General features: G+C 44.7%; 2 protein-coding genes across 5 annotated transcripts in view; both read right to left on the reverse strand.

Annotated features, from left to right (window-relative positions):
• Positions 1-5,755, reverse strand: part of LOC102415503 (zinc finger protein 420) — a 42,492-nt gene extending 36,737 nt beyond the window's left edge. Inside the window, exon 1 of one of the 4 annotated variants that reach the window (XM_045163296.1) lies at positions 4,851-5,730. The gene's annotated coding sequence lies outside the window, so the exon portion shown is untranslated. Of the gene's footprint in view, positions 1-4,850 lie in introns of all 4 variants that reach the window. The other 3 variants (XM_045163298.1, XM_045163299.1, XM_045163297.1) reach the window with 3 other exon arrangements.
• A 4,866-nt stretch (positions 5,756-10,621) lies between these two features.
• Positions 10,622-22,673, reverse strand: ZNF331 (zinc finger protein 331). The gene is given in 6 exon segments (XM_025270195.3): positions 10,622-11,160; positions 11,162-12,440; positions 14,910-15,045; positions 16,938-17,023; positions 20,265-20,336; positions 22,538-22,673. Coding segments are annotated over 6 exon segments (1,746 nt in total). The 5' UTR covers positions 22,659-22,673; the 3' UTR covers positions 10,622-11,108.
• Positions 22,674-22,879: the final 206 nt, after the last annotated feature.

The raw sequence follows: 22,879 nt of genomic DNA on the forward strand, positions 1-22,879 counted from the left end.
TTTTGGACCCCAGAAAAATAAAGTCTGACACTGTTTTCACTCTTTCCCCATCTATTTCCCATGAAGTGATGGGACCAGATGCCATGATCTTTGTTTTCTGAATGTTGAGCTTTAAGACAACTTTTCACTCTCCTCTTTCACTTACATCAAGAGGCTTTTGAGTTCCTCTTCACTTTCTGCCATAAGGGTGGTGTCATCTGCATATCTGAGGTTATTGATACTTCTCCCAGCAATCTTGATTCCAGCTTGTGTTTCTTCCAGTCCAGCGTTTCTCATGATGTACTCTGCATATAAGTTAAATAAACAGGGTGACAATATCCAGCCTTGACGTACTCCTTTTCCTATTTGGAACCAGTGTGTTGTTCCATGTCCAGTTCTAACTGTTGCTTCCTGACCTGCATACAAATTTCTCAAGAGGCAGATCAGGTGTTCTGGTATTCCCATCTCTTTCAGAATTTTCCACAGTTTATTGTGATCCACACAGTCAAAGGTTTTGGCATAGTCAATAAAGCAGAAATAGATGTTTTTCTGGAACTCTCTTGCTTTTTCCATGATCCAGCAGATGTTGGAAATTTGATCTCTGGTTCCTCTGCCTTTTCTAAAACCATCTTGAACATCAGGAAGTTCACAGTTCACATATTGTTGAAGCCCAGCTTGGAGAATTTTGAGCATTACTTTACTAGTGTGTGAGATGAGTGCAATTGTGCGGTAGTTTGAACATTCTTTGGCATTGGAATGAAAACTGACCTTTTCCAGTCCTGTGGCCACTGCTGAGTTTTCCAAATGTGCTGGCATATTGAGTGCAGCACTTTCACAGCATCATCTTTCAGGATTTGGAATAGCTCCACTGGAATTCCATCACCTCCACTAGCTTTGTTTGTAGTGATGCTTTCTAAGGCCCACTTGACTTCACATTCCAGGATGTCTGGCTCTAGGTCAGTGATCACACCATCATGATTATCTGGGCCGTGAAGATCTTTTTTGTACAGTTCTTCTGTGTATTCTTGCCATCTCTTCTTAATATCTTCTGCTTCTGTTAGATCCATATCATTTCTGTCCTTTATCGAGCCCATCTTTGCATGAAATATTCCTTTGGTATCTCTGATTTTCTTGAAGAGATCCCTAGTCTTTCCCATTCTGTTGTTTTCCTCTATTTCTTTGCATTGATTGCTGAAGAAGGCTTTCTTATCTCTTCTTGCTATTCTTTGGAACTCTGCATTCGGATGTTTATATCTTTCCTTTTCTCCTTTGCTTTTCGCTTCTCTTCTTTTCACAGCTATTTGTAAGGCCTCCCCAGACAGCCATTTTGCTTTTTTGCATTTCTTTTGTATGGGAATGGTCTTGATCCCTGTCTCCTGTACAATGTCATGAACCTCATTCCATAGTTCATCAGGCACTCTATCTATCAGATCTAGGCCCTTAAATCTATTTCTCACTTCCACTGTATAATCATAAGGGATTTGATTTAGGTCTTACCTGAATGGTCTAGTGGTTTTCCCTACTTTCTTCAATTTAAGTCTGAATTTGGCAATAAGGAGTTCATGGTCTGAGCCACAGTCAGCTCCTGGTCTTGTTTTTGCTGACTGTATAGAGCTTCTCCATATTTGGCTGCAAAGAATATAATCAATCTGATTTCGGTATTGACCATCTGGTGATGTCCATTTATAGAGTCTTCTCTTGTGTTGTTCAAAGAAGGTGTTTGTTATGACCAGTGCATTTTCTTGGCAAAACTCTATTACTCTTTGCCCTGCTTCATTCCGTATTCCAAGGCCAAATTTGCCTGTTACCCCAGGTGTTTCTTGACTTCCTACTTTTGCATCCCAGTCCCCTATAATGAAAAGGACATCTTTTTGGGGTGTTAGTTCTAAAAGGTCTTGTAGGTCTTCATAGAACCATTCAAATTCAGCTTCTTCAGTGTTACTGGTTGGGGCGTAGACTTGGATTACTGTGATGTTGAATGGTTTGTCTTGGAAACGAACAGAGATCATTCTGTTGTTTTTGAGATTGCATCCAAGTACCACATTTCGGACTCTTTTGTTGACCATGATGGCAACTCCATTTCTTCTGAGGGATTCCTGCCCACAGTAGTAGATATAATGGTCATCTGAGTTAAATTCACCCATTCCAGTCCATTTCAGTTCGCTGATTCCTAGATTGTCGACATTTACTCTTGCCATCTCTTGTTTGACCACTTCTAATTTGTCTTGATTCATGGACCTGACATTCCAGGTTCCTATGCAATATTGTTCTTTACAGCATCGGACGTTGCTTCTATCACGTCACATCCACAGCTGGGTATTGTTTTTGCTTTGGCTCCATCCCTTCATTCCTTCTGGAGTTATTTCTCCACTGATCTCCAGTAGCATATTGGGCACCTACTGACCTAAGGAGTTTCTCTGAGGGCACAGGTATTAATAAAAATCCAAGAAATGAAAGCATCAAAACACACCTCCCATTTATCTACTTTTGGGTTTGGGGAAATTTTGAACACCAGCTGTGGAGAAGTGCAGGAAGGAGCCAAACTAAACTCTGATGTTTTCTCATCTGTTCAGTGAAGTGAAGTCCACAGGTGGGCTTAGACCTGATAGAGCTTCAGGGGTGGTGGAGATTTGTGTAATGTCTGTTTGTAGGAAGTAAAAGAAAACTGGGAAGTAGAAAGTGGGGATTACATTTTATGATTTTAAGGTGCTTTACCCTCTGATGAAATGCCTGAGTCTGAACTTTGGAGACTTGTTTTAAGAGTCTATTGAAAATTAGAAAGCAGGAAGCATATATCCTTCCCTAGAATTTCCGGAATCTTGTCAACTAGTCCCAGGATCTCCTCAACTGTCTTCACACTTTTCTGACTTGAGGCAGACACAAAAATTTTTAAAGGGTTTAACACAGAGTTTGTCAGAACTGTTAGCAGCTTTTCCTAGGTCTCCTCAAACAGTGGAAGAGCAGCCAGATTATGCAGATCCTCACAGTCCAGAGGGAAGGCTTTGGCTCTCAGTGAATGTGAGGGAAAACCACTGGAGCTGAAGAACACATGGCGGATTTAAGAGCACAGAATGGGGTGTCATGTCCCTCTTTGACAGAAATAAACCCAGGCTTCTGAAAAATCCTTCTAGTGAAGCCAATCTCCCCGAACTATCTGAATCAATCTGGCTTCCTCTGTGATCTTTAGACCTTTCACCTGTGTCATCTGCTTCATTCATTCACACCTAGCCCAGGGATTCTCCCTTTACTCCAAAATGGGGACCCGTTCATTAGAAAAATACACATAATTAGGAGTTTGGGATTAACATATACACTCTAGTATATATAAAATAGATAACCAACAAGGATCTGCAGCTAGCACAGGAAATGATACTCAATACCTATAATAATCTATAAGGGGAAAGAACGTGACCTGACTCATGAAAAGCTCTGCTTACAAAATTCAGTATCTCTACTAAAACAATTGCCTGTTCATATTTCAAAGCCAACTAGGAGCAAAGAGAAGAAATGGAGTTTCCATATTAACCGGGATAGCTTATGCACTGCTGCTGCTGCTAAGTCGCTTCAGTCGTGTCCGACTCTGGGCGACCCCATAGACGGCAGCCCACCAGGCTCCCCCATCCCTGGGATTCTCCAGGCAAGAACACTGGAGTGGGTTGCCATTTCCTTCTCCAATGCTTGAAAGTGAAAAGTGAAAGTGAAGTGGCTCAGTCGTGTCTGACTCTTCGCGACCCCATGGATTGTAGCCTACCAGGCTCCTCCACCCATGGGATTTTCCAGGCAAGAGTACTGGAGTGGGGTGCCATTGCCTTCTCCATCCCTCACTAAATCTTTCCAAGATCTGTTTTAAAGATAATGGGGGAAAACAGGAACTTCTTAAGTGTGGGAATCTGACAGAAAACACTTAAATCATGAACTTCAGGTGTAAGGGGATAAACTGGTGTCAGGTGACTGGAACACTCAAGAGGACTCATTGTCACTGCTCAGGTATTTTTGACAAAAATAAGGAAATATCAATCTATCTTTAAAAAAATGTTTTATGCAAATTTAAATCCATAGATAACTACTCTTTTTCTGTATCCTTAACCATGCATTTAAATAGTTGAGTCTTTATTACCAGTGTATAGTCTCTAATTTTTTTCAGAACTTTCTAAAGAATCCTGGACCACTAAGGTCATCCTGTTTATATGTGCGCTTTCTTATTCCAGCTTTAAAGAGTTGATGTTGTATCCAGATGTAAGGAAATGACTCCACTTTCCCCTTATTCACTAAGATACCAATATCCCACCCCATCCCAGTGGGTATCTTAGATATTGATCCCTTCCTGTGTTGATCTCTCACAAAGGCCGTATTTTCAATACTTGAAATTCACTCATTCATACTGAGAATTCATCATGCAATTCATCCTCAGGTCAGTAGGTGCCCAATATGCTACTGGAGATCAGTGGAGAAATAACTCCAGAAGGAATGAAGGGATGGAGCCAAAGCAAAATGATGAATTCTCAGTATGAATGAGTGAATTTCAAGTATTGAAAATACGGCCTTTGTGAGAGATCAACACAGGAAGGGATCAATATCTAAGATACCCACTGGGATGGGGTGGGATATTGGTATCCCACCATCCTGCTTTTTCTAAGGCACCTGGACTTCATCACCCAGGGAGCCTGGGTGCAAACAGTGGAGATGTAAGAAAAAGTAGTCTAAAGGGCTGGGTCTTCATTATCATAATAAATAAAAGTTTAAAAATACACTTTCAAAACAAGCTACCTAGGCAAGAACACCAAAAGTAGATATAGGTTTGCAGGTTCTCAAACCATGACATTTCAGGAGGAAAAGCAAACCCAGTCTCTAACCACGGGCAGGACATTTACCTGAGAAGCTGCCATTTCTTCCTCTTCTTCCTCCTGCCCTGGATCATTTTCTCATCAAGGTTATGTGGAAGAATCACAATAGATTCGTGAGATTGCGCCTTCAAAGGTGTCAGCATAGCTCCTTGCCTGCTCCCAACATACCTACAGGCAGAAGGACATTGAAAAGCTGAAAAGGCCACACTCTCCTGTCTTTTGTCTCAGGAGAGATTTGGGAACAATCAGCTCCTATGTGATCAATCTATGGGCTTTTCCTTGTTGTCAACACTTCTCTCTTCATATAAATACCCCCACAAATTCTGCCAACATGCAGTGTGTGGGTTGCACTGACTTGCTCCTTCAAAGCCCATGGAGAGTAGAACTTGTTGCCTGTCCTCGGACTAAAGCATGGTCTGAACTCACAATCATACCCAGAAAGCCATGTGCTTAACCTGGGCCTCCCCTTACAATTCCCTAGAGCCACTTCCTAAAAGCCACACTGATGTTCACACGGGGCCAATTGAGAAGTCTGTGAGGAGGGTACCGGTGAGGTCATTTCTTAACACTGGTCACGTGATCTTGATGGGACACCACCTGGCTGAATGGTTTTTTTCTGAACCTTGAAAATGAAGAAAATCTTTGGGATCATGGCCCCAGTCTAAGAAGTTATGAATCTGGAGGTTTGAGGTGGAACCCGTGAAACGAGTCTTTAACTAAAGTTTCCTGCTGGTGCTGATGCTGCTTTCCCAAGATCCATTTTCAGTAGCCCTGAGCTAGAGATACCACACCCAGCACACCTGAGACCTCTAAACAGTGTGAGCATTTGGGGTTGGAACTTCTAGAAGCACAAGGTCTGTCGGATTGATATCCCGAGAAGAAGGTTTAAACATGGGAAGTTTGCTTAAATAGTTCAATAATTTTTTTTTCCCTATATTTAGTGGCTATGGTGGGTCTTTGTTGTTGCGTGTGGGCTTCTCATTGCAGTGGTTTCTTTTCTTGTGGAGCACGGGTTCTAAGGCACGTGGACTTCAGCAGTTGCAGCTCCTAGGTTCTAGAGCACAGACTCAGTAGTTGTGGTGCACGGGCTTAGTTGCCCCAAGGCATGTGGGATCTTCCCAGACCAGGGGCTGAACCAGTGTCCCTTGCACTGCAAGATGTATTTCTTAACCACTGGACCACCAGGGAAGCCACCAATAAACCTTAATTGGTAAACAGGACTCTCAACTTTTCTGTTTCCTACCGGCAGAAACGTGTTCACAGTTTCTTATAGAGAAATTGAGGTTCAAGCCATCCAAATTGCCAACAAAGGCACTCAGGCCACATCGTATCCTATCACGCCCCCTACTGGCAGACAGTGGAGGAGCTCGTCTCACTAACTCTTCTGCACTTTATCTGACAGGGATGTTGTTCTATCCGACCCCTTTGCCACCCCATGAAAGACCCTATGCAGCACGCCAGGCTTCCCTGTACTTCACCCTCTTCCAGAGTTGGCTCAAACTCATGTCCACTGAGTCGGTGAGGCCATCCAACCATCTCATCCTCTATGTCCCCTTCTCCTCATGCCTTCAATACTTCCCAGCATCAGGGTCTTTTCCAATGAGTCGGCTCTTCACATCAGGTGGCCAAAGTATTGGAGCTTCAGCTTCAGTCCTTCCAATGAATATTCATTGATTTCCTTTAGGATTGACTGGTTTGATCTCCATGCTGTTCAAGGGACTCCCAAGAGTCTTCTCCAGCACCACAATTTGAAAGCACCAATTCTTTAGCACTCAGCCTTTTTTATGGTCAACACAAAGTCAGGGAAGTAGTCAATACATCTTAGAACACATCAATTCCCGCTATAAATTCTGAAGCAGCAAAGGAAAATAATAGAATGTTGAATTCATCCAAAAGGTTCTCTTTTGTTATGGTAACGTCCTTCCCTGGTATGCATGCAGACTAAGTCGCTTTCAGTCAGGTACGACTCTTTGCAACGCCATGAACTGTAGCCTGCCAGGTTCCTCTGTCCATGGAATTCTCCAGGCAAGAATATTGGAGTGGGTTGCTAGTCCCCTTCTCCAGGGCATCTTTCCCACCTAGAGATGGAACCCACGTCTCTTCAAGTGCCCTATTTTGGCAGCCGGGTTCTTTACCACTAGTGCCACCTGGCGTAAACCCTTTCCAAAAACAGTAAGTTGATTATATATATATATATATATATATATATATATATATATATATATATATTCACTAGATATTTTAACATCTGAAAATATCAGATGCTCTAGCAATATTACAATCGACAAGTGTTCGAAAGGATTCAAAGGGTAGTTATGAAGGGCTATCATGAAGGGCTGCCTGGGTCCCAGGGACATTTCATTTTCCTTTGGCTCTTCACCCTGAGATCTCTGTTGCCTATTTCTCTTTGTAGCTGCCACCATCTAGAGTGACCAGGATAAGAGGTTTCCCTTTATCTGCCTGTGAACGCAGCTACGCTTAACCCCACAGTCCTCAGGGCTTCCAGGCTCTCCTGTTCTGAGTCCTCTCCACAAATGACATCATGGAAAATAGGATGGTGATCGTTAGGTAGGTAGAATAGGGAAAAGGAGTCCAAAATGGCGGTGGTTAAAAGACAAAGAAGGGAAAAGCCCGCGAAAATAGAACAAAAGAAGGTCCGAGGACCAGAGTGAGGACCTCAGGTAAAACAAACAACACTCCAGGCTGGCCCAATTTACATAGGACAGACCCAGGGAGAGATAAACATATAAAAAGAGGAGCCAAAGCTAGCTCTCTCTTTCTCTCTCCCTGCCCCCCCCCCCCCCAGCCCCCACCTCGAGCTGGGGCGCTCTTCTCTTTGGATTGACGTGTCCTCACGCCTCAGAGATGGATTTTCCTTCTATCTTCTAAATAAAATAGAGCTGTAGCATTGAGATGTAACACTGATTTGTCGAAGTGCTATAACATGGTCCTTTCGAGACCTGAGAGCTATAACACGGTCTATCCGCCGAGGGTGCTTTAATGTCCGTCACTCCAAATATTTGTTGTGACGGAACAAAGAACCGAGGAACATACACTCGCGTGACAGTGATACATGTACCCGTGCGGCTTCCCTAGTGGCTCAGGTGGTAAAAAGTCCGCCTGCAATGCAGGAGAGATGCATTTGACCCTTTGATCGGTCAGGAAGATCCCCTGGAGAAGCGACTGACTTACCCACTCCAGCATTCTTGCCTGGAAAATCCCATGGACAGAGGAGGCTGTCATTTGGTCCATGGGGTCACAAAGAGTTGGACATGACTGAAGCGACTTAGCACGCATACACACACACACACACACACACACACACACACACACCGACTCACAGCAAACAAACCTAAATTAAACTAATGCATAAACTATATAAAACGGCATGATATACAAAAAGAGAACATATACAAAAATACTTCATGTCTTTCTTTATTGAAAACAATGCCTGTATCATAATTGAAGGAAACCAGGTACATCAGCTTAAATATACCTGACATAAAATTTATTTTGAGCTGAAAGCAATTAAGCAGTAAACACACACAAAGATCGCTCTGTCCAAAGGCAGGTAATCAAGTCTCCTTTTGATGAAGATACTCTAACCAGCCTACAGATGGCGCCAGAGGAATTTGCAAATAAACTTCATTAAATGAAGATAGGGATTAAATGAAGATAAGGATTTTTTGTTTAGTCGCTCAGTCATGTCTGACTCTCTTGCAACCCCATGTACTGTAGTCCCCCTGGCTCCTGTGTCCATAGGATACCCCAAGCCAGAACACTGGAGTGGATTGCCATTTCCTTCTCCAGGGGATCTTCCTGACCCAGGGATCAAACCCATGTCTCTTACATCTCCTATGTTGGCAGGTGGGTTCTTTACCACTAGCACCACCTGGGAAGCCCTTAAGGTATACATAACCCAAGGACAAAACAGCTTTAATGGAGCTGTAACCACAGCGCTGAGATATGCCACACATAAACCCTACTTCAGCTGGGTTTGGGACCCTCTGTTGGCCTTCACAGGGCACGCCTCTGGACTCTAACCACCCAGCCACCCTGTGCCACAGTTCTCCCACTGGCTTTAGCTCTCACCCCAGGTCTCCCAAGCTGTATTCATCCATGGCATTCAAGTCCTCCAGCTCTCAAAGGCTCCCTCTCCAGGACTCCTTTTCTCCAGTCCCCCAGACCTGTCTGAACTCTGGCTGCTCCACCACCCATGCCTGTGAGCTCTGCTCCAAGCTTATCAAACTCACTCCTGTGGGCTATAGTCCTCCCCCGCCCAGACTCTCAGATTCCCCACCACGGGCTCAAGTCCTTTCCCCAAGTCAACCCCCATCTTCACCTAGGACTGGCCCTCTTAAGATGGCTGACAAAGGTCCATATGGTCAAAGTTATGGTTTTTCCAATAGTCACATATGGATGTGAGTCAGACAATAAACGCCGAGCACCAAAGAATTGATGCTTTTGAACTGTGGTGCTGGAGGAGACTTGAGAGTCCCTAGAACGGCAAGATCAAACCAGTCCATCCTAAAGGAAATCAGTCCTGAATATTCATTGGAAAGACTGATACTGAAGCTGAAGCTCCAATACTTTGGCCACCTGATGAGAAGAGCTGACTCACTGGAAAAGACCCTGATGCTGGGAAAGACTGAAGGTGGGAAAAGGGGACGACAGAGGATGAGATGGTTGCACAGCACCACCGACTCAATGGACACGAGTTTGAACAAGCTCCAGGAGACGGTGAAGGACAGGGAAGCCTAGTGTGCTGCAGTCCATGGGGCTGCAAAGAGTCAGACACATCCGAGTGACTGAATAACTCAGAAGACAGCTCAGGTCCCTTCTGAGTCTACCTGCTCCCTCCACACTCAGGACTTGACCCTGGGCCCCAGCCCCTCCACCAGGGAAAATCCACTTGCATCCTGGAGCACTGGCCTCCCCAACACCCCCAACCCCCTGCTTTGGGACCTTCAGGACCTGGAAAGGTCCAGTGTGCTGCTTCTGTTCCTTCAACAGCCTGTGTGTGAACATTCAGCAAAGACATTGGCTCATATGCAATTTCAATGTCAGCCATTCTGGTGTTTAGTGACTCCCAGGGCAATCTGACTTTGCATATCCCTGGAGTGATGACATTTAACTCATCTCCACTTATTTGACATTTGGTGATCTTACATGTTTACCTAAGTCTCCTTCCACCTTGTATTTATTATTTTTACTGGGCACACTGTGCAGCTTGTGGGATCTTAGTCCCCCAACCAGGGGCTGAACCAACGCCCTTGGCAGTGAAAGCATGGAGTCCTAACCACTGGACTGCCAGGGAAGTCCCTCTCTTCACCTTTTAATTGACTTGCTGTTTTATTATTGACTTGCAGAATTCTTTTTATCCTTTGTGAATCCTTCGTCACATTTAGGTAAATGTCTTTCTTCCAGTCTGCTTCTTGCTTTTTCATCACCTTCATGATGCCACTCGATGCCCAGAACTTCGAACTTTCAATAAATTCCAACTTAATAACTTCATTTTCCGTTGAGTTTTCTGTGTACTAAGAAACGTTCCCCATGCCCACAGTATGGCAATCTCCTCTATTTTCTTCTTCTTTTTTTTTGGGTGCACCGTGTGGCTTGTGGGATCTTAGTTCCCTGACCAGGGACTGAACCTGCATCCTCCACAGTGGAAGCGCAGAGTCTAACCACTGGACCACTAGGGAAGTCCCTATATTTTCTTACGGAACTCTGATAGACTTTTATCAACTCACTGCTCCTACAGGATGTCTTCCTGTAATAACTAATAGCAACGCTAATGCTAATGAGAACAACAACAGCAGCTAATATTTATTGAGCTTACACAATATTCCAGATACATGTTCAGGGAGTTCACATGTACCAAACTCATCTAATCACCACGACAGCAGTATTAGTTAGGTGTGATTAGCCCCACTTCACGAATAAAGCACAGCGGGTAAGAGCTCATTTTTCCAGTGTCTCTCAGGCAGTGAGAGGTGGGAGGGTGGTGGTAACAGGTTGGGGTAAGTGCCACAAGAAAAGCTCTCCCACATACATTCCACTAGCAGAGTTTCACCTTAGAACACATCTGAAATACGACAGAGATGAAGCGGTATTGGAAGGTTTCTATGCTCTCCTTGAAACTAACCTAATCCAGGAGATAACCGCTGACAGCTGAGTATGCTGTGATCAATAAGAAAAAGCGATTTCTCCAAATTCACCGCTCACATGACTTCTGATAGTCTATAAGCAGAAGGGCGACCAGTGAAGGCTTCCTTGCATTCACTCTCAACACGAATCTTCCTCATGTCGTGGAAGAAACGAATGTTGAAGGGAGGCCTTTGTACACGAAAGGCTTTTCAACGGCGGGAATCCTCTCATGGTCTCCAAGGTGGTTTCCGTGGTTACATGTGGCCTTTCCACATTCCTTACATTCAGAGGGCTTCTCACCAGTGTGGGTTTTCTGATGCTGTGTCAGCTGGTGGCCGTGACTGAAGGCCTTCCCACACTCCTGACACCCATAGGGCTTAAATCCCGTGTGAATGCGCTCGTGCTTGACGAGGCTTGAGCCATAGATGAATGCCTTTCCGCACTCTTTGCATCTGTAAGGCGTTTCGCCAGTGTGGATCCTCTCGTGCTGAGTGAGGTGGTAGCCGCAGTTAAAGGCCTTTCCGCATTCTGTACATTTATATGGCTTCTCCCCCGTGTGAATTCTCTCGTGCTTCACGAGACTCGAACCCCAACGGAAGGCCTTCCCGCACTCCTTACACTCGTGAGGCTTCTCCCCCGTGTGGATTTTCTGATGCTGGGTGAGATAGTTGACGCGGGTGAAGGCCTTGCCGCACTCCTGGCACTCATAGGGCTTCTCCCCCGTGTGGATTCTCTTATGTTGCACGAGGCTCGAGCCACAGATGAAGGCCTTCCCGCAGTCCTTACACTCGAAGGGCTTCTCGCCACTGTGGATTCGCTTGTGCTGAATGAGTTTGTACACCCGGCTGAAGGTCTTACCACAGTCTTTGCACTCGTAGTCCTTCTCACCGGTGTGGAATCTCTGATGCTGGGTGAGTTCGTCGCCGCGCCGGAAGGCCTTCCCGCAGTCCTTACACTCGTAAGGCTTCTCTCCAGTGTGGATTCTCCTATGGATCACGAGGCTCGAGCCCCATCGGAAGGCCTTCCCGCAGTCTTTACATTCGTAAGGTTTCTCGCCGGTGTGGATTTTCTGATGCTGAGTAAGCTGATTGCCCCAACGGAAGGCCTTTTTACATTCTTTACATTGATAGGGTTTCTCGCCTGTGTGAATCTTCTGATGCTGAGTAAGCTGATAGCCTCGGCTAAAAGCCTTCCCACATTCCTTACATTCATAGGAATTTTCCCTGTTAGGGAGTCTCTGCTGTGGCCGAACAGGGGTGCTTTCTCTATAAGCAGGGGTATCCCCACAGCTGATTATCCTTTGACTGGCACGTCCCTCTTGAGGGGCCCGTGATCTGTCCAGCTCACCTTCACATGTCCAGTCAAGGCCACGGGATTTACTTTTTCTATTTGAGGTCCGTCTGGAAAAATTCATCCCATAAGTGTTCTTTTGTGAAGGTAAACTCTTGGTCTCGTATGGTGATTCCAAATCTGGGAAAAAAAAAACAAACAAACCAAAACACACACACACAAAAACAAAAAAATCCAACATATTTTGTTATTTTTTAAGAAAACAAAACCAAAACTAATCACAAACCAAAACCTTCTCTAACAGAAATAAAACTTCTCCAGTGGGAAAAATATTAATCACCTAGAGCTCTTATTAAGATGCAGATTCCATGTCTAGCATCACAATACTTAATGAGGAAGCACTGGAGACATTCCTGCTAAAATCAAACCCAAAAGGCACTGACTATTATTAATAGTGCTACTATTTCCTATCAGCTATAACAATTAAGCAAAAACAAAAAAACAAAAAAACCTGGAGGGACAAATCTCAAAAATGAAGATGAAAAAGATCACAATTTGTAGATGTGATGACAAGCCTGGAAAACCAAGAAAATCAAATATACTGTGACTGTAAAAAACAAAAAGATATAGTTGGATGGTTGTATATATATATATATATACACACACACACGTACTATCATTAAAAGTAATTCCTGATACAAAGATTCAACATTCAAAAGATGTGTAGAACTAAATTTAATAATAAGACTGTGAAACATTTATGAGGCAATGCTTAGAAAAATCTGAGCAACGATAAAGATGCTAACTCAAGGGACTACAAAACATCAAACATTTAAATTCATGAGTTCATAAAGACACTAGAAAAATGTTAAATGGCCAACTTAGAGCAGGCTAGGACACCAACCCTTTGTTATTAAAAGTGAATACTTTTTTTCCTTAAAAGAACAAAGATTTACCTTTAAACATGAGCAGTTTCACTACACCACCAATAAGCAGGTGGATCATGGTTTCTCTTTAAAGAATTATTACAGTGAACAAATGAAGAGGCAATAATAGAATATCATCATTTTGAACCCCAATGAAATACTGAATCTTGGTACTGAGTGTCAGCAACTGTTAATGACACAAAAAGAGACACAAGCAGATGTTGCTTCATGATGGAAGAACAGAGCACCCAAGAAGCAGTATCACCAAAAATAATAATTATTATATATATAATGAAGAAAGCACATGAAGCTACGAAAATAACCACATTTCAGAAACTACCGATGGCACAAAGTCCTGTTTCCTATGCCCTTGTCTCTCAACAGGGGTGAAACATGAGAAGGAAAATCAACTGGGAGGGAAACAGGGTGAAGATCAAGTTTGAGGTGGTAACTTCTTCCTCAGAGGCCCTGGGCCTGAGACCTTTGTGGGGAGCCCCCCAAACACCTCAGGGGGGCAGCTGCTCCCTGCCCGAGGTCTGCTCTACACTGTTTTGGTATCTTTCCCCCTCAACCATCAAAGCTCTCTCTCTTGCTTCCATAAGAGCATTGTGTCTGGCATAGAAATGAGATGTCTTGCTTTCAAAAGAAGAGAAATGCCACAAGAGGCAGAACTTGGGAAAAAACTTGTTGGCTCAAGATTTTTTTGATTGCGTTTCAGTCAAATGTGTCACAATCTAAATGTCAAAATGATAAAAGACTTCAGGAAACAGAAGGGATTGGAGGACAAAGAGGAAACCAGCTGGGTAGATAAAGGGTCTTGTTTTAAGCTTATAGAGGCAAGTAGAACATGCCTCTATACAACATGCCTCAAATCCTGGGGCATGGATGGATGCATTTGGGGGCCAGAAACCTTAGGTTCCATTTTTGCTTCTGCCTCCTTGACTGACCAAGTCACCCTGTGCCCTAGCATACTGATCTATAGTAATATAATAACTGCTCCTATCTCATAAACTAGTGAGAATGGGATGAAATATATTAATACACACACACACTATGCTCAGGATGCTTCCTGGTATATAGTTAAGCACAATATTAGCCATGCATATTATGGCTGTTATTTTGCTAACAGACAAATAAGAAATTTCCTTAGATGTTTATAAGATAATGTCATCTGGTGTTTAACTCAGAATTCACAGATTATAATTTTCAACCTCACTTCAGGTCCAGTGTGTAGGGAGTGGAATATGCTCAGTGTGTTTTTACATGGATTCTGTTTGTTCAGTTCGCATCTATAGAGGCTGGTATGCTAGAGAAACTCATGTCATGTGTCAGGCCGTCTTCCCTAAAGGTGGGTCCCCACAGTACTACCAACAGCAATCTGGGTGTAAACGTGGGCTCATAGCATGAAGCTTGGTTTCTCCAAAGATGGTCATGAAATAAATACATTTATTTTCATAAGTTAAATAACCCTAATCAACCCTTTGGTCATTAAGGAAGAGAAATAATTACATGAGGGCCAGACAGCATAGGAAGATTGCTTATGGGTGAGGAGGTAGAGGTGTACACGTGATGCCCATTTCCAACTGGACAAAGATCAAAATGTCCCTTGGGAGCAGGAAGAAAGAAATTCAATGAGGCTCTTGAAAGGTGGTCCTGAAGCTCACCGTGGAGGGAGCTGATGGTGCGGGCACAGAGTCTGGGTTGTCTGAGGCAGGGAACTTACCAAGTGAGACCAGGTTACTGTAGTTCTCCAGCATCACATCCCAGTACAAGTCCCTCTGCCTGGAGTCCAGACATGCCCACTCCTCCTGCGAGAAGTCGATGGCCACATCTGAGAAGGTCACCAAACCCTTGCGTCCCTGGTGGAGCAGAAGGACATAACTTGAAGATGAAGGAGGGGGAGGGAGGCCCCTACTCTGTGCAGGGGTGGACACAGTGAGCAGATTAGAAGCCTGGGACCTGGGTGGGGGCCAGAGACATCACCACTGCGACTAACGCTTAGCCCCTCCTGCTGCAAGGAAGACAATCGACACCCTCGGGAACTCTTAACCATGCCATTCTGCCAGGAAATGGCTAAAACAAGCCCAGGTTTCTCTTGTTCACAAGTACTGGGCCTGCTACATGCCTGTCTCATAAATTCTCAGCAAGTGTGCATTCCTATGGCATTTCTGTTCTCTTTAAGGAGAAAGGAAAAAAAAAAAGCCAGGGGTTTGTTTCCTGAATATAAAATCTTTTATCTTAGAAAATCAGGCTTGCAGGTTTGAAGGTTTTCAAGCTTCAGGCTCATCATTTTGACAGGTTATCTTTTACGAGGTCGGCCTTTGTGATGACAAAAGCAGTTTGTTTGTTTTTTTTCACTCCATCATATTGAGAGGGTAACAGGCAAGAAGGCCAGGGGTCTCCAAACGAGGAAACAGGCTGCAACTGTTTAATCTCTCCCTGAAGCGGCAGGAAGAAACAAACTACAAGTGTCAGATTTTTTTCCTCGTCTATACAAAATTAAAAGGACGTTTCTTTTAAAATTCTGTGTTGCCATGATGACACCTGGTTCCACCGGAACTCAACTTTTCTCAAACCTTGAACTAACCAATGTGCTTTTCTTATGGAAATGCTTCTCTTAAGCTATGTTAATGAAATTATGTATTTGCTTTGGAATTTGCCTTTCTTCAAAATGGTTCCACCTAAGACTAACTTTTTTTCTTTTCTCAAACCTTGGGCTGATAACAGCTCAACAAACCAGTATTCGTATCAATTGTTTTATGGCTGGGGGATGACACACCTGTTCTATTCTATCTCAAAAATGCATATTGTGGGAGGAGGGGATGGTGAAACTCCCTCAGCCTTGAGGTGTCTCTCTTATCTGATTAATAGCTTTCTAACAAACAAAAAACAGCTTGCTAAAATCTAACAAGGGGGGCACTCTCCATCCCCTTTCTGATGTCTATGTCAGAAGCTTCTCTGTCTCTTAATAAAACTCTACTACACAAAAGTTCTAGAGTGATCAAGCCTGGTCCCTGATCCTGAAGCTAAATCTTCTTCAGAGATCACAAATCTGACACTGTTCACTGTAAGCTGTCAATATGAACGGATTAGACTGAATTATTACAGTCACACATTTAGATTGAGTCAAATGTCTTAAGTTCCCCAATTCCAGGAGTATATGATCATCTATTACTTTTACCTGAAATGACCTTCTTACCTGTTAATCATCCACTAACCCTGCCTTTTCTTTTTTCCTGATTTAGAGGAACTAAGTAGCAAACGATTTGGGAACACAGAGACAGGTCTGTTTAAAACAAAATTCATCTCCTGGGTCCCCTGACAGGAACATGATCTGAGCCAGGGCTTATCACACTCCAATTCTTCGTAAAGGATGATGAGCCTGGGAAGATCAGTGGAGGTAAAAGAGGAATCTCATGTGGTCATATGCGACCAACATCTAGAACTCATCAAATTGTGGACCTGACTCAAATATTTCTCAAGGTAGTTTCTGCTTCCATTGTTGCAATTACTCTTGACAAAAAAAGTGAGCAGAGGAGAGACACTGAGTAACTAGCTCAAGGGTTCAGTGAAAACTTTAGCCACAGAGGTGGGCACAGGGCTACATGGTATCATTATTTGCTGGAGCAGGAAGAGCAGAGGAACAGGTCTTCGGTGGGACTCACTTGGGCAGGAGGCTTCACAGTATTTCACAGAAGTAGGCACAGGACCCAGACATCACAACTCAAGATGCAAAGAAAAACATACTCACGTGGGCCATAGTTCTAGAATTCAAGGACTGATCAGTGCTCCTGGGGTCTCCTTTACTGAAGACACAAAATCCAGAGATGCCCAGATCTACAAGAGGAAAATGAGGCATGAAAATAAGTGCACCCTGGTCCCCAAATGACTTAGTACAGCCCTTCTCACTCCTCCACCTTTGCTGCCAAAGAACCCCATCTTCTTCCCCTACAAGCTCCCCCTCAAAAACACACCTAGAGAAGATTAAAAGGATTCTGGAAAATCAAGTTCTCCCTGAAACTCCAGGAAACCCAGCTGATGGGGCAGAGGAGCTCTTATTTTATGTCTTGAAATTAGATCTGACACTGGAGTGGGAGGATTCCTGGCCAGCTCCCTGGTGGGGGATATGGTTGAAAATCTGGCCTTGACCAAAGAGAGGTGCGGCCTTGGCTCTCAGCCTCTGAGAGGTAATGGACATTGCACATAACAGGGATGTCTTTGCTGTGGGTAGGGGCAGGCCACACCGCACCTTAGGGTGGGAGATGGCCACACCAGGAAGACCACTCAGGTGATGGGTGGGATGGGGAGACCATGGGTCACGGGCTATGAGTTGACTTGGGGACTGAGATCAACATCTGGACAACAAATCAATCACCTACGTCCACAGGACCAATCAATTATGTCCATGTGATGAAGCCGCAGTGAAAACTCCAAACACTGAAGCTCAGGTGTGCTTTCTTGGCTGGCAGTACTCTGAGCATACTGTCACTTGCTGATGTTGGCACAATAGCTGGCGTCCTGACTTCACCGGGAGAAGGCACCGGAAGCCCCAGGGTGGGAACTTGCTGGGCCTTACCCTGTGCGCCTGCCTCCTTGGCGGCTGTTAGTCTGCATCCTTGCCCTGTCATTCACAGCAACCGGGAATGGAGCAGCGTTTGGTGAGTTCCAGGAGTCCCTTCTAGTCCTGAGTTATGAAACCTCAGGGTGGTTTAGGGAAGCTCCTGAACCTGCCTTTGGTGTGACGATGGACGGGGGTTTTGTGTGGAGACCAGGCCCTCAAATTTCACTGATGGAGGCTGGGGGACTCTGGGCAGAGGGCCCGTTACGGTCATTCACACCGTCCAGGGTGGGAGGGGCTGCACCATGCCAACTCGAGCTTTTCCGGCCTCTGGACAGGGTGAAGTCACCAAGACTTGGCAGGTGGACAAGGCGGAGAGAGAACTACCCAGATAGGGTCTGGCATTCGGAATCCAGCAAAGCTGGCTGCATAAATACATGCAGAATATCAAAGTGAAAATGTTCTAGAGGGCTATTCAATGCTAAGTCAGAAGAAATACTTGAAGACATGAAAAATTTTTCAGGTATATTGTCAGTAGGAAAATCAGGCTATTGAAATGATGTTTCTCAATATGCATATATACATATTCATATACAATACACACCATAATCAAGATATCTGTATCTATATAAACACACATACATGTTGAGACAGATTCTCAAAAGATAAAGTTCCACTCTCTTTTTCAAAGGGGACCTCTTGAACTTGCAGAAATATCTCTGAATAACTTATTTTGGGGATTTTTTTTTTTTTAATCTGAATAACATCTCATTTCTTTTTACTTCCTAATACCTAAACCAACTCTGTGATGTCTACATCCTCCCACATACGTTGGAGGACTGACTGGGAAATAAATGGCTAAAATGCCAAGATGCCCCGCAGATATTGATAAGTACCTTGATGCTGCTTAGTCTTAGTTTTGAAGGGAGGGTGAGCTCTGCTTTTGAATCTGTCCTTCAGCCAGTGTCCTGTAGATAAACACTAAATAACCTAACCTTGCTAGTGTTCTTGTTGCATGCAACGCTATTAGAAGAAAATATGTAAGGTATAAAACATAGAAAATAAATTCATTTATTGACACATAGAATCCGTCAGTTGGAAGTACTTTAGTCATGATCTGACATCATGAGAATGAAGCCCTCTTCCTAGCAGCTCTCAGGGTACATCACCCAGAATTCTCCAAACCCATAAATCCGTAAGCTCATGAGGAAAACCTCTGATTCCAACAGAGGGGCAGCCTACAAAATACCTGACCAGTTCCTCTTAAAACCACCAATGTTGTCAGAAACAAGGGAAGTGTGAGAAATCAACACAGCCTAGAGGAGCTTAAAGAGACATGACAACATTACATGAAATGTAATGTGGTATCCTGGATGGGATCCCAGGATCCCACAGATGAAAACCACTGTGTAAAAACTAGGGAAACCCGTGGGACTTCCCTGGTGGTCCAGCGGTCAAGATGTTGGCAGTTCCACTGCAGGGGGTGAGGGTTCGATCCCTGGTGGGGGAACTAATATCCTACATGCCTCGCAGTCAGATAATAACAAAAAAATAAATAAATAAACATAGTCAAAACTGTTTAAAAAAAAAGCACTAAGGAAATCTGAATAAAACATGGATTTCAGTCAACAGTAAGGTTCCAGAATTGGTTCACTAATTATAACTAATATCCCATACTAATATGAGTTGTAAATAATAGGAGAAACTGGGTGCAGGGTACCTGGGAATTCTGTGTACTATCTTTGCAATTTTTCTGTAAAACTAAAACAGTTCTAACTGAAAAAAGTAAAATGGTTCTAAAAAATACAATCTATTAAAAAGAACAATTTGCAACCACATGTGGCCCACAAAGCACAAATATTTAATATGTGACCCTTTAGAGAAAAAGTTTGCCAAACCCTGCTTGAGATCCAGAACCCACATCAGCATCAAACCATACTGCCTCTCACCATTTGTAAAAAGATGTAACTGAAACTGTCAGACCTCAAATAAAACCTAGCTGATACAACAAATTTCTATTTACTGATTACTAGAGGAAAAAAAAAAAAAACCTTGCCTTCAATGACAAAGACCTTTGCTCAAACCCCATTCTAAAAAACCTCACAAAGCTGAACACTTTGTCATTAACTGACTAAAACAATCAAACCCTTCTCCTTTCTTACTGTGCTCTGAAAGTCAGTCCTGTGCAAAAGACCAAAGATATGTAGCCTTTGATTCCACCTAAAAATTAATATCATAATGATATTATATTACCATATCACATGCTAAAACTGCTAACATTAACCTCCCAGTAGTATCCCTCAATCCTATTGGATTCTTAGAAGATCACACGGGAGGATGTGAACAATTTGCCTACTGAATACGTGAGTACTCATGGGAGAGGGCTGGTCAATGGGGAAGACACCTGCACAATTGCTTGGGAAGCAAATACTGAGTTAATACAGAGGACATTTCAGGTCAAGGAAAGCAAATATTCTTAAGTGCTAAAGATTCAGGTCATTTACTGAACAAAAAGTTCACCTGGAACTTGATGTGAAGATCTGTGATAATCTGTCTTCTTCTTCAGGATGCTTTTTCTGGAGGACAGCTGGCCTGGAGGAAAGAAAGGACAGAATGAGACACTGGGGCCTTTCCGGAGCACAGACTGCATCAGGAAATACCCTCCTATTTCCAGTCTCAAAATGAAGTAATTGCTTTCCTCAAAGACTAAATTGGCAAACCAAAAACTACACTCCCTGATACATAACTGTACTTTTTTGTTGTCTGCTTAAGTTCAGCTATTTCACACCAGTATTTTTGAACCAAACCCTTTCAGGGAAAGCTGTGTCAGTCTTGAAAAATAGAAGTTACATAGTTAAAGGCCATAAAGAGATATTTTCATTCTTCCTAAAGAGAATAGTCTTTAAGCAGTGAGCTTCGCACAGAAAAATCTAATTAAAGAGCTAAAATTAATTTTAAGGAAAGCATGGGCCCAACCCTGGGTAAGAGCATAAGTCTTTATAAAGCTAAAAAAAAAAAAGAGAGAGAAAAAATACCCTCCAAGACCACACCTAAGATGTGGTACATATGTACAATGGAATATTAGTCATAAAAAGGAATGAAACTGGATTATTTGTAGAGACATGGATGGACCTACAGTCTCTCAGAGTGAAGTCAGAAAAACCATTATCATATATTAATGCATATGTGTGGAATCTAGAAAAATGGTACAGATGAACCTAGTTCCAGGGCAGGAATGGAGACAGGGACCTACAGAATGGACATGTGGACACAGAGCTGGGGCAGGGAGAGGTGGGTGGGATGAACTGGGAGATTAAGACTGACATATACACACTACCGGAGAAGGCAATGGCACCCCACTCCAGTACTCTTGCCTGGAAAATCCCATGGATGGAGGAGCCTGGTAGGCTGCGGTCCATGGGGTCGCTAAGAGTTGGACACGACTGAGTGACTTCACTTTCACTTTTCACTTTCATGCATTGGAGAAGGAAATGGCAACCCACTCCAGTGTTCCTGCCTGGAGAATCCCCAGAGTCGGGTGAGCCTGGTGGGCTGCCATCTATGGGGTCGCACAGAATCGGACACGACTGAAGTGACTTACCTTACCTTATACACACTACCAAGTGTAAAACAGCCAGTGGGGAGCTGCTGTATAGCACAGGACCTCAGCTTTGTGCTCTGTGATGACCTAGAGGGGTGGGACTGGTGGGGGGTGATGGGAGGCAGGTCCAAGAGGAAGGGGATATAAGTATACTTACAGCTGATCCACTTCATTGTACAGCAGAAACTAACACAACATTGCGAAGCAATTATACTCAAAAAAAAAAAGCACCAAAAATAAGAAGGGTGCACCCAGATGTATTTCAGAGATTCCGGGAGACTAGGCTCTACTAATTGGGGGTACCCCGCCACCCCGTCCCCGCACCTCCCAGGTCAAGGACCTCTTCCTTCCAAAATAGAATCTACCCCCCTCCACCCCGAGACCCTTCCATCTTGTCACTCAGGTGGCCTGGACTTTAGAAGGACGGCACCTCTAGCTCATCTGTCGCCATCTCATGACGACACCTGTGTCAATTCCTGTCATTTTCTTTTCATTACAGGGTTCGGGCTCCCACGTCTCTTGGAGGCTGCTGTGCCCCCTCAAGTACTGCACGGTGGGAACGTGAGGGCGGAGGGACCAGCGGAGACACCGGAGCTACAGGTGATACCGTCACACACCCCCTCCCCGTGCTCACTCAATCCGTGCCCACACACCCGGGGGCCAGCCTGCACCTGTCACAGCTGAACAAACTCACACACCGCGGCTGCGACACACCGCCTGACGCCCCCGCCAGAGACACGGCGCCCGGCTCCGCCAATCCCACAGACACGTCAAGGCGGCTCTCACAGCCCCGCCGTCCCCGCCAGAGCCCACGCGCGTGGAACTCACGCGGAGCGGAGCGGAGGCGTCCGAGCCCGAGGCTCACACGCACCGGGGATGGGTGGGGGGGCACAGCCGCGGGGATGGGGCCGGGTCGCCTCCCCCGTTCACACACTCACGCGCAAGTGCGTCACAACGGCAGGGACCCGGCCCGTGTCCCTCACCGACGCCCACGCGCACCTTAGTCTGTAGACAAGGCCGAGCCCCATCACACACACACACACACACACGCACGCACACGCTCGCACTCCCTCCGCAGCGGCTCCCGAAGCCACAGGCCGACGCTCCGTTTCGGGGCTCTTGGCCTTTTCCCTCACCGCCACCGCCCACCGCCTTCCACTTCAGGTTTCCTCCCTGGATGCTAATTACTCACCGCTCTGGGCCCAACAACTAACAGGCAGGGAGGGAGCGCAGGCGTGCAGGTTAACTCCGGACAGCGTCGCCAGGAAACCAGAGCTTGGAAAAAAAAAAAAACCGACGCGCAGAAAGCGCATCTCCCAGCATGCAACTCCCGACGAGGCTAATGGGCTCGTGCCCCAGAGCCCTCTGGGAAACGTAGTCCAAAAAACGGGGAATCTGCGGAGCTGAAAGCTCATGGGCTCTTTTTCCCAGCATGCAATTCCGCAACGGCCCCACTAGAGCTGTGCCTCAGAGCCTTCTGGGAAGTGTAGTTCTCATCTCAGGTAAGACACACGGTTCCTCAGAAGGCATCCCT

This window comes from Bubalus bubalis, chromosome 18 (assembly GCF_019923935.1).
Source record: "Bubalus bubalis isolate 160015118507 breed Murrah chromosome 18, NDDB_SH_1, whole genome shotgun sequence".
NCBI classification, from domain to species: domain Eukaryota; kingdom Metazoa; phylum Chordata; class Mammalia; order Artiodactyla; family Bovidae; genus Bubalus; species Bubalus bubalis.